This window comes from Penaeus vannamei, chromosome 29 (assembly GCF_042767895.1).
Source record: "Penaeus vannamei isolate JL-2024 chromosome 29, ASM4276789v1, whole genome shotgun sequence".
Lineage (NCBI taxonomy): Eukaryota > Metazoa > Arthropoda > Malacostraca > Decapoda > Penaeidae > Penaeus > Penaeus vannamei.
Window position 1 is genome coordinate 26,949,144 of NC_091577.1, and position 12,500 is coordinate 26,961,643.

The 12,500-nt window shown below is 44.4% G+C and overlaps 1 protein-coding gene across 2 annotated transcripts in view; it reads right to left on the reverse strand.

Annotated features, from left to right (window-relative positions):
• The window catches only part of LOC113808815 (uncharacterized), a 28,455-nt gene that overhangs the window by 7,767 nt on the left and 8,188 nt on the right, over positions 1–12,500 (reverse strand). Inside the window, exons 4-18 of one of the 2 annotated variants that reach the window (XM_027360307.2) lie at positions 9,935–10,051; positions 9,421–9,515; positions 8,178–8,303; positions 7,040–7,113; positions 6,796–6,866; positions 6,366–6,501; positions 5,288–5,415; positions 4,687–4,912; positions 4,176–4,337; positions 3,219–3,389; positions 2,582–2,737; positions 1,870–2,115; positions 1,528–1,685; positions 659–829; positions 178–384 (exon numbers count right to left, since the gene is read on the reverse strand). In XM_027360307.2, the coding sequence (XP_027216108.2) occupies positions 178–384; positions 659–829; positions 1,528–1,685; positions 1,870–2,115; positions 2,582–2,737; positions 3,219–3,389; positions 4,176–4,337; positions 4,687–4,912; positions 5,288–5,415; positions 6,366–6,501; positions 6,796–6,866; positions 7,040–7,113; positions 8,178–8,303; positions 9,421–9,515; positions 9,935–10,051 (2,244 nt within the window). Of the gene's footprint in view, positions 1–177; positions 385–658; positions 830–1,527; positions 1,686–1,869; positions 2,116–2,581; positions 2,738–3,218; positions 3,390–4,175; positions 4,338–4,686; positions 4,913–5,287; positions 5,416–6,365; positions 6,502–6,795; positions 6,867–7,039; positions 7,114–8,177; positions 8,304–9,420; positions 9,516–9,934; positions 10,052–12,500 lie in introns of those variants that run through there. The other variant, XM_070142611.1, reaches the window with a different exon arrangement.

Below are 12,500 nucleotides of genomic sequence, written 5' to 3' on the forward strand. Positions count from 1 at the left end.
TAACTGTCAATAGGACACTTTATTTCTCTGCTATTAAACTTTCTTAGCAAGTACACGTTATATATGCTACCGTTGACATCAAGATACAAATCATACAAAGACGCTTGAAAACACCAATTCGTATCTGCAAGTAAGCTCTGAATGGTTGTCAACCACAACAGCAGATAACACACGCACCATTCCTTTACTTGAGGACAAACAGGGTAGTGGAGCCGCAAGACGGAAGAAAATCCATGAACCTTATCCGAGGCGCCGCCGTTGGGAGGTGCTTCTCTGCGTGAAAGTACTTCTGATGACGATAAATTCTTGCCAGAGGCCTCACTCAGACCCCACACGATCTCCACGAGGTACCCAGCTAGTTTCACTGGTCCTTCGCGCACCTCCCTACGAACACAAGAGATTTTAGAGGGCCTTTCTACGTCGAACGATCGTTTCCACCTGTCTGTATCTGTCTCAAACATGTCAAACATTGTCTGTCTCTGTCTTGATCTCCCTATGGATTTATCCATCAAGCTTACTATAATAGTAAGAATAAGAGAAAATCAAATGCGAAGGAAATAAAATATAAGAAACAACGGATAAAGTACACCATTCATATGATCTTACTCAACCTATAATTACCACATGACGCAAAACAACAGGAAGCTAAACTACTAACCAGTCATAGTCAAAAACAAGTCCAGGGTTCAGGTAAGTGACAACCCCCACCGCCAGACTCACATCCGGCACTCGTACTTGTCTTCTCGGCTGCGTCAGGGTGCGTGTCTCCAGAGCGTCGGTCTCTTCAAGGCTCACCTGCACAGTTGGGGCTCCCTGAGAGGTGTCGCTTCTGATGGGTGGGAGAAGAATACAAAGAGTTAAAGGAAGACATTTTGAGAAAAGTGCGTATCACACCTCGGAAAACTTCTGTTATTAGCATTACAGTGCCTCAGGAGGAGTAGCCAAAATGATAGCATGTTTCCATTTTGTGTTTTAGTGTTCTGCGTGTGAAGATTATTACCCTCGCCCAACAGAGGTTATGTTTTTGCCCGTGCTCATTAGTCGGTTCGTCAGAAGACTACAAATAATAGTTACTGACAAATTGTGATGAAAATTTGTGGCCCAAGAACCAGATGAGGTGTTGTTTGATAATGAAACAGCATTTGTGTATACTGTAATCTGGGATCCAATTAAAGGACATATCTTTAGAACAATCTGTTATTTGTATTTTTCAGCTTACTTTTAAGTTTCCAGATATTGCTGATATTATTCTGGTGGTCTGTCCTGTCTAAGTGCTTGACAGTAGTAGGAAGACACATTTTTCTTTTCCCCAGTAAAAGTATTATAATAGTATCCCATGGCAATTACAACAGTACAATGCATGCATATATATTTATTATTATTAGGCCGACTGCTTGAATAAAGATTTATGGTTTATGGAATATGATAAACATACTATTAATTTCCAATAAAATTCGTTTTTGTATTTTTTATTCAAAGATACTTTAGTCTCAGATACAAAAACAATATAGCAATGACCTCCTTTACCTTGGTTCTGAGCCCTCCATTTCGAACATCTGGCGACCTGTTACGACCTCCCTCTTGGCAAGCAGGTGGGGAAGGCGAGTGACCTGACCTTCAGGTTGGGTGGCGTTGAGACCTGCTTTCAAATACATCCTTATGGGTTCATTCATCCTGAAAACATCCTTTGGGGAAAGAAATGTATTGATGAATAACGGTCTGTAGTATGCCCAAGCTGTTAAAATAGTCAAATTTATTCCTTTTAAAAGCATGACATCATTTCCGAGAACCGTTATGCAAAGTTACTGAGTACTAAACTGATCTCAAAAGACTGCAAAGTTAATCATTCAAGAAAGAAAAGAGGCTCACCATCAACGTAAAACTATCATAGTTTTTTATTATTTCATGCACGATTTCAAAGAAGAGTTTCTGGGAGATGAGAGACCCCATCCTTTTCCCAGTATCCTGCAGCATCTCCAGGATCTGCCAGAGACTAGCTCTTTCGCCCTGCAGGATCTGTGTCCTTCGCTCCTGCAGGATTCGTGAGAAGTCCCTCGCCTGTTTGTCAACGCTTCCGCTCAGGGTCTCGTAGCCGCGCTTGTGCAGGGTCAGGAGCTGTTGGAAGGTGTTAGGGGTAAGGGGTGTTAAGGGCGTTACGGGTATTAATCTCAAGTAGTTTTTCCTTAGTTGTGTATCTCCCCCCACCGGTCCTTCCTTCATGTGTAATTTTTAAATGAATAACACGCGAGGAAAAAAATGTCCCAGACGCTTCATCCTCGAGTTCATTTTGACAAAGATGATATTTCAATCAAAGGTGACAACCATATCCATCTATATTTATCTATCAATATATCTGTTACCATGTATCTATCCATTTATCCATGTACCAGTGGATGGTAACTTCGGCCAGACCTTGCACACAGAGGGTAATTTAAAAACAAATAAACAAACAGCATATCACACAAAGAATATCCACTGTAATAAACAGAATTTAACTAAATTATCATTATCATCATTGTCCATCTTTCCATCTATCTAAACATCCATCGATCACTCAATTTCCCTACCTATCTACACTCACCGTCCTGATGTCGACAAGCGGCTTGTAGAAACAATCCGAGAAGTCTGGCGTCTCCCAGGAAGGGGGGAGAGGGGGAGGGGTGGGGAGGGGGCTACACAGCCGGACAGCCCTCCCCGTGTGGCCCGCCGGACACCTCTCCACGTCCCGCCTGCCGACCTGGGGGAATGCATGGCTCATGTACTTATTTTTATTTAGATCTTGGGGGGGATGGGCACAAGGCGCCATGGGGGATCATTCAAGCGGGTTTCTTGGATGCTGGAGAATGACGGGCGGGAATTCTAGTCTTTTGGAAGAGATGTAGAAGCAATAATCGAACAAAGTATCGACTGATTCAATGACTGAATAAGAGGGAGAGGGAGAGGGAGAGGAAGAGAGGGACAGGGAGAAGGAGAAGGAGGGGGAGAGGGAGGGAGAGGGAGGGAGAGAGGGAGAGAGAGATAGTCTACACGCGCGGTTGAGCAGGCTAGAAATATGCCCACATAAAGATTTTCCCGTTGTTCAACACTGACCAGTTCACCAATGACATAAAAGTCACTGTAAAACCCTCCCTCTTTGAAAGCACTCAACCTCTCACTCCTGAAAGCTGGCTAAAGATCAGCCTCCACACCACAGTGCCTCAGTACTTCCTGACACTCACCGGAATGGGGCCCCACGTGATTCCGTCCTGCGTGACAGTCTGGCACGCTGGACGCCCTGGCTCCAACACGTGGATCTCGGCCGTGTCCAGCGCCTCGTCCAGGGCCTCTTCCCCTGGCATGTAGATGACGCCCTCTTTCTCCCTGATATGGCAGGTCACGTTGAGCGGTTTCTGTGAAAGGGGGATGGGTTAGATCAGGGGTGTCAAACTCATGGCCTGTGAGCCAAATGTGGTCCTCGGGATGGTTATAAGTGGCCCACGGACTAACAAAACTTGTTAACCTGTGAAATCATGATTGTAGCGAGATAAAATGATGCCATGTGCATTTTGTCACCGATAGGATCATCATCTGAAATTCAATTATTAAAATAAACTTTAAACACGGTGAGCCAGGTAAATCCTTTTGTTGGCTTTCAAGATAAGTGAAATGGAAACTGGCCCGCAAAAAATTTCGAGTTTGACGCCCCTTGGTCTGATGGAGTTGCGTTAATTTGTGCCGCCGTATAAGTGTGCATGGTATGGAGATGCATGTTTGAAGGCGTGAGGAGGAAATGTTGGAACGATAAGCTAAATTCTAAGTTGATTTTTTATAATACATTGTTTGTTATAGACAATTTTCATTCATAAATGGTATATTTTGTTTAAGTCTGTGCTAGAAATAGTACTGAAGTTTTCTGTAGTGCGGCCACAATATTCTACAAAGGGGTAACTCTACTAATACAGCGATCATTTGATAACTTACAATAAGTTACGAAAATATAAATCAAGTTCTTTGTTTTAAAGTCATTTTACAGACAACTGTAATATATAAACTGATTCTAAAACTCAATATACATTATATACATAGATATATTGCTATTAATATCTCAACAGAAGTCTAATTATGACCATTAGCACCACCTCCCCATTCTCAATAACCCACAGCTTTCAATGCGCAGTTTACACTCTTCTTCTCACCGTAATGTTGGTGATATGGAGTCTAAATCCGCTTCGAAATACCACGTCCTGTTGGTAGCTGGAGAAACCGTCCCGAGGCAGCACCGTCCACTCGGCACCGTAGTGATCGCCGTCAACCCAGTCACGATTTTTCGTCGTGCAGTTTAGAGTCATGCTGCTGCCCTGGAAATCACAGATAAGTATACAATGTTACTATCTGTGACGGAGAAAAGCGGATTTCATTTTGTACTACGGAACTATATATAATGATTCCCATTTTTTGGACAAACAACTTGAATGTATAACGAGGATCGAATATGCAAAGTCCTCTTTTGTAATAATATTATTTCTTATTCATTTTGGCTTTTAGGACAATGCTGTTATAAATTAATAGCACAAAATGCTTTCGCAAACCCAACTCAATTCCCTATTTTCACTTTCCCCTCCAATCGAAAGCATGCTACGCCACCAGACTCCCTGCACACGGCCACACCAAGACATCACCGCCACGAACAAGAGACGAACTCGTTACCGGCAAGACGGAGTGGACGAACGGCGTGAGTTCCGCCCGCAGAGACTCGTTCACGCCCACGACCACCATACGCGTCAGGGTGTCGTGTCGGTCGACCACCTGACAGGCGTACGTGCCACGGTCCATCTGCTCGAGGGGACTGATCTGGAGGATGAGCGTGCACTTGTACTTGACGCTGCCCGGCTCCGCTTTCACGTACAGGAGGTCGGTGCTGTCCTCGTAGTAACTGAAGCGCACAGGAAAGGAGGGATTAGTTTTGGGGAGAAATGCCTGGGCTCTCCTATACTAATCATGTATCATAAGTATATATCATAATAATATATATATATTATAATTATGTATTATAAATATATACTATAATTATACATTATAATTATATATTATTATAATATATTACAATTACAATGTATTATAATAATTATGATATACATTAACTTATACTAATCGACTACAACCAGACTGACTGAACAAGAACGAGGAAACATTAACTCACAGAACAAGACAACGTAATATCGGAATATACCAATAACAACAGTAATGGGACACGCAATACAACATTCCCATTCTTAGCCAACGTTATCACACGGTAGAAACGACGTACCACCAAGACACATGATGAGCGTAAACAAGTATTCCGTCCTTATACCAGGTCACGTGGAGGTCAGGCCCGCCGTACACAGGACACCGCAGGACCAGTTTCTGTCTGTCGGGGAATTCGGCTGACACGGGCTGTGGGGAAGGCGAGGCGAGGTAGGTTAGAGTGGGTGTGGGAATGACAATGGGAATGGGATTGACAATGGGAATGGGAATGACATTGGGAACGGGACTGACATTGGGAATGGGAATGACACTGGGAGTGGAGGTGGAGGTGGGAATGAGAATGAGTCGGAATGGGAGTTGTTGTGTTGTGTTGTGTGTGGGTGTTATTTGTTACGTGAATTTACATTTACCTATTTGATCAGATAGACATGTACATTGCCATGCATATGTGTATATAATATTAATTGGCTTGATACACAGAGGCACAGAGGGAAGATATAGGGTGAGATGGATAGAGGAAGAGAGAAATGGGAGGAGGGAGGAACAGAGAAATGGGAGGAGGGAGGACAAGAGACAGGGGAAGCAGGGTAAAAGAAGGGAGAGGAAGGGAGAGAGGGAAGGAGGAGGGAAAGGAAGGAAGGTTGGGGTGAGGGGGGAAGGAGAGGGACAGATGAATGAGGAAGAGGAAAGGAGGGAGGGACGAGGAGGAAGGGAGGGAGGGGAAAGAGGGGAGAGGAAGGGAGGGAGGGGGGGGAGAGGAAGGGAGGGAGGGGAAAGAGGGGAGAGGAAGGAAGGGAGGGAGGGTGTAGAGGAAAAAAAGGGAGGAGAGCGAGGGGGACAAGGGCAGTTAGAAGGCGGAATGGAGGAGGAGGGAGACGGAGACGGAAAACAAAGACGACAAAGAGTAGGAAGAGGGATAACAACGAGGACAAAAAGAAGAGAAAAGAGAGAGGAAAGAGGAAATACAACCGTCGAGATAGGAAAGAAATTACGAGGAAAACGAAGGGAATAACGGAAAGAGCAAAGATGAAAGCTCGCGAAAACAGAGGGAGAGAGTGGATAACCAAGGAAAACAAATAGAGACACACCACAGACAAAAGGAAGAGAAAAAGAGACGAGAAATGCCCCTCCACACATACCCCAACGGACAGGCGTGGGATGGCACTGATGTTGACGCTCCGGGTGTGAAATGTCCGATTCCATAATTCTGTCTTGCTAATTTTTTCCATGAAGTTTTTCCCGGTCAGGCCTACTTCCACCTCAACTTTCTTGCCTCTGGATGTTAAATAAAATCCCCAGATGAAAAAAAGCGTTAATCTTTATAGAGCAACTTTCCTCGTTGTCGTTAATCTTTAAAAAATCCTGTGGATGATAAAAGCGTTAATCTTTAAAAGGAGATTGCCTCATTGTCCAAAAAGGCTTTAATCTGTAAAAATACATTGCCTCATTGTCCACAAAGGCATCAATCTTTAAAAATCAATGGGCTCATTGTAAAAAAAAGCTCATTGCCTTTTTTCTTACTTAAAGGAAAATAAAGGTACAAGATTAACAAGTATACAGCAGACTCACTTTATTGTGATTTTCATTATATCCTTTTCGGCTCTTCCACTCGGATCTCCTCTGCCCAGTATCTGCAGAGTCTGCCCAAGGGAAAAAAATATTCAAAACAAAATATAATGGTAGTCATCATATTTATACATTGTATTTCTCCATTTTATTCGTCCGTGAACCATCTGAACATTTAATTTTACATTCATACTAGCCTGATCTGTAAATTCGTGACAAACGAAAATAAAGAAATGGGCAGATTTACCTGATTTCGGATCTTTTCCATGGAGAGGTGCCGGCCTCTGCCTATCTTCATGGCGGCGGACAGGACCCACTCCTCTGAGCGAAGGAGAAAATTGGTTATTGACGGGAATGGTCTGACTGGGTTATGAGGTGAGGACAATGTGGTAAGGCTTGAAGCTGATAAATAATTTGTTTTCGTGTATTGATATAGATGAATTATTGCTAGTGTTCGTGTATAATGAAATATAAAAGGTATTGACATGACCATCTTTCTGCCTATATATATTCCACGTATAACGCCTGGAAGTCGCACAAGCACAAGCACAAGCACAAGCACAAGCACAAGCACAAGCACAAGCACAAGCACAAGTACAAGTCTCTCGCTCGCTCGCTCTCCCACTCGCTCGCTCTCCCACTCCCCCTCCCCCACTCGCTCACTCACTCTCCCACTCCCCCTCCCCCACTCGCTCACTCACTCTCCCACTCCCCCTCCCCCACTCGCTCACTCACTCTCCCACTCCCCCTCCCCCACTCGCTCACTCACTCTCCCACTCCCCCTCCCCCACTCGCTCACTCACTCTCCCACTCCCCCTCCCCCACTCGCTCACTCACTCTCCCACTCCCCCTCCCCCACTCGCTCACTCACTCTCCCACTCCCCCTCCCCCACTCGCTCACTCACTCTCCCACTCCCCCTCCCCCACTCGCTCACTCACTCTCCCACTCCCCCTCCCCACTCGCTCACTCACTCTCCCACTCCCCCTCCCCCACTCGCTCACTCACTCTCCCACTCCCCCTCCCCCACTCGCTCACTCACTCTCCCACTCCCCCTCCCCCACTCGCTCACTCACTCTCCCACTCGCTCACTCACTCTCCCACTCGCTCACTCACTCTCCCACTCGCTCACTCACTCACTCTCCCACTCGCTCACTCACTCACTCTCCCACTCGCTCACTCACTCTCCCACTCGCTCACTCACTCTCCCACTCGCTCACTCACTCTCCCACTCGCTCACTCACTCTCCCACTCACTCACTCACTCTCCTACTCGCTCACTCACTCTCCCACTCACCCTCACTCATTCATTCACTCACCCACTCTCCCACTCACCCACTCTCCCTCTCCCTCTCCCAAGGCAACCAAACACCCCGCGTCTCCCCCACCTGTTGCCCGGCAGTGGGTCCCGTTGACGGCCGTGTATCCAACGCCACAGGAACAGTAGGTGTAGGTCAGGTTCCTCGCCACGCGCAGGTGACAGTTCTGCTGACAGTCCATTCTCCCCTGGCACGCTGTTGGCACGGGGGGAGGGGGGGGGCGTCTCAGATCGGGTTGGGATTGTCGACATTATTCGTTGGGGGGTTTTGGGTGGGGTGTGGTGATGGTGGTGGTGAGGTTTAATAGCTTGGTCGACTAGTGGTGTGAATTGGCCGATTACTGATTGGTGGTGGTGAAATATTGATAAATGATGATAACCGATGATAGATGTTGATAGATGATAAATCATTATAAATGATAAATGATGATAGGTGATGATAAATGATGGCGGATGATAAATGATCATAAATAATGACGATGACGATGATAACGACGACGATGGATTGATATTTATAATGACTGATATTGATTATGATTATGATGACGATGATGACGATGGACTGATATTGATGATGACGATGACGACGACCACGACGAGGACGATGATGGACTGATATTGATAATGACTGATATTGATTATGATGGTGATGACGATGACGACGATGATGATGATGATGATGATACTAATAACCAAAAGCAGAACAATACAATTATATTAAAAAAATCGATGTCTAACAATAACAACAAAACTTATAATAATGATATAATTAGTGCCTAAAATGACAATGCTGATGATAATCACCCTACAGCATAACCCTTATAAATGATCCTATTTCAGACCAATGGAACAGATAATAGAGAAATGAAATAGATTATACAAAATAAATGAACTGATATGTAAAGCAAATAACTAAACAAACATTAAATAAACATATAACTGAGGAAATTAATAAAACAAACAAAGCCAATAACCAAACAAATCAATCAATAATAAACAAATAAACATATAGATAAAAAAAACTCAATAAACAAAAAACAAAAAATCAATAAACAAAATACAAAAAAATCAATAAACAAAAAAAAATCAATAAACAAAAAACAAAAAATCAATAAAAAACAAAACATCAATAAACTAAAAAAGACAAACAAATCAATAAACAAAAAACAAAAAATCAATAAACAAAAAACAAAAAATAAACAAAAAACAAAAAAATTAATAAACAATAAACAAAAAATCAATAAACAAAACACAATCAAACAAATCAACCCATCCCTCCCTCCATCCGCCCACAAGACCCGCCCCTTCCTCACTCCTGCTCTGCGTCGGGATGTTGGTGAAGTGCAGCTGACACGTGGCGCCGAAGTGGTCCCGGTCGCAGGCGCAGGCGCTCACCCCGGCCACGTTCCTGCGAAGGGAGGCGGAGGCGTGTAGGCCTAGATTCAAGGTCCTGGGCCGGCGTGGGTTCTGGGGCCATTCGAAGGGGGGGGGGGGGGGATTCGAGTTTTGGAGAGGGGTGGGGATGGGTGTTCGGGTGGGGTGGATGGATTTGGAAGTGTCGATAGCGGGTAGATGGCGGTGGATGTGTGTGTGAGTGTAGCTGTGGGTGTGGGTTGGCGTGGGTGGAAGTAGGTGTGGGTTGGTGTGGACTGGTTTGGGTGGGTGTGGAAGGGCATGGGTGCGCGCTTGCGCGCGCGTGTGTGTGTGTATGAGCGTGTATACTTAACTTCGTATACTTAGGTTTGTATACATAGTATTAGACTATAAGGGTATATACGCAGGTATTTAATGCACATGTCTACCTCAGTGTACACAAACAGGACTGACCTACACGCCCCATGGTGGTCACACAACCTCTCGGCGTGCTCCTTGGTGCAGACTCCGCCCCACTGGCAGTGCGGGCCCGACACCCCCGCAGGACACTGGCACGCGAATCTGTACTTCCTGCCAAAGAGGGGAAGCTCACTAAGGGAAGTCAGTTAATCGTAATCAAAACAGACTCATCTGTCTCTCTGTCTCTTGTTAGGCTGCAAATAAAAAGAATGAAAACTGATCATCAATGGAAATAACAAAATTCAAACGTTCGAAGATATGGACAACACAATCGGGCCAACTTGTTAAAGCCCAATGAATATTTACACATACGGACATACATATAGACTGAGATAAATGTGCATGTCTCTCTGTCGGATAGATATACATTTATCTATCTGTCTGTCCGCTAGATATGCATGTCTAAACTGATAGCTATGCACTTATTTTTGTGTATGTGCATGGGGAAGGCTAGATCAGTAGCAACTCGAGGTGGTGTCATGGCGTCTGTTTTGATGATTGTTCAATGAAAATATAACCATTAAAATCATTATTTCCCATCCTTTTTGAAAATTGAAGAGACCAAAATGATCGACCATATTCACAAAGCATCCGTAACTTTGGTGACGTCATCAAAATAAACCCCACGCGCTTTTACCAAAAAATAGAATCAGACGACATGACACCTCCTCGAGGTTGCAACTGATCTAGCCTTCCCCGTGTGTGCATGTCCGTATAATGAAAATTTATTGGGTCGCACATTTTTAACAAACCGGCCGAATGAAAGGTTAAAATACAGCAACAACAACAAGCGCCACACCTACACCCAAACAACAACAGCTGTAGACGCGTCAAGTTAAACGGCTCCGATTCATCTTCACATTAACCGATTGGATAATCAAAAATCAAAAAGAAAGAAATCTAGCTATCAATTTACGGAACACTTGATAAGATTCGCCCTAATCGAGGGGTGAAGCGAGGGGCCAGCGGTCGGCGGAAGTCCATTGAAAGAAGTTCAAAGGAAGCGCCTTGTTAACCAATCTCTCCTTTTTTTTTCTCTCCCAGTTCTCTTTCCGTCGGCGTTTCTCTAGGTCTCTTTCTTTGTTCGTCTCTTGGTCTTTATCTACTTGGTTCTCTTTCTCTCTCTCTCTCTCTCTCTCTTTAGTTTTCTTTCGCGGTCTCTTTAGTTCTCTTTCTCTATCGCTTCTCTAGTTCTCTTTCTCTGTGTCTGTCTGTTCTTTCTCGTTCTTTTTCTCTCTCTCCTTCTCTCCTTTCATTTCTTTCTCTATCCCTCTCTCTATTCTCCTCTCTCTTACGCAACTTGCAAAGCCTTTTAAGGTGAACATGAATAGGCTATTAACCGATTTTTGTTCCGGATTCTGGTTCATCTGCTAAAGGAATACTACTGCGGTTGTCTTCCTGTTTCTGTTAAGGGTTGTACAGGTTACTATTTATATTATTATTATTTTTGTGTAGGACGACGACTAGAAAAAAGGTGGTGAAGGAGGAGAAAGAGGAGGAGGAGGAGGAGAAAGAGGAAGAGGAAGGGGAAGAGGGAGAAGCAGAGGTGGAGGAGAATGAGAAGGGGGAAGATGAAAAGGAGGAGGAGGAGGAAAAGGAAAAGGAAGAGAAGAGGAACAGAAAATATCAAAGTAGATGAAGATTAAAAAAAAAAGAATGAAGATGGAGAAAGCGAAGACGACGATGACCGACTTGACGCACAAGAGGAGAATTCTGATTTAGACGCAAGCGAAAGGTCGAATCAGCAAGCTTTCGCAAGCGCTTTCTACTAGGATTCCACTCGCCCCCCCCTCACTGCCCCCCGCCCCCCGCCCTCTTTCGCTCGATCGCTCTCGTTGTTTTTCTTTGTTTTGCTCTTCGTTTTGCTCTCTTTTTCTCTCTCTCATCTCTTTCATCTTTCTTTCTGTCTTCCTCTCCTCTTTCTCTTCTTTTCCCTCTCCGTCTCCCTCTCTCTTTCCCCTTCTTTTCCTCTTTTCCCTCTCCCTTTCTCTTTCTCTCCTCCACCCCTCCCGCTCCCTCTTCCTCTCTCGTTTTCCCTTTCCTCTCTCTCCCTCTCCATCTTTCCTTCTTCCTATCTCTTTTCCCTTCCCCCTCTCCCTCTCCATCTCTTCTTCTCTCTTTTACCCTTTCCTCTCTCCCTCTCCATCTTTCCTTCTTCCTAACTCTTCTTCCCTTCCCCCTCTCCCTATTCTTCTCTCCTTTTCCCTTTTCCCTTTCCCCTCTCCCTCTCTATCTTGCCTTCTTCCTATCTCTTTTTCCCTTTCCCCTCTCCCTCTCCATCTTTCCCTCTTCTCTCTTTTTCCCTTTCCCTTCTCCCTCTCCGTCTCTTAAAAAAAAACTCAAACTCCACGCCACTTTTCTCTCTTTCCTCCCTACTCCTCCTTTCATTCCCAACTCAAAAAAAAAAAAAAAAAAAAAAAAAAAAAAAAAAAAAAAAAATCGCCTCAAAATATTACAGGAAAACATATTTAAAAGATTTTTTACCCCCCCCCCCTAATTAGGTATCAAACGCGCCTCAAAATATTACAAGATAACATTTAAAATAGTTTTTTTTACCCCC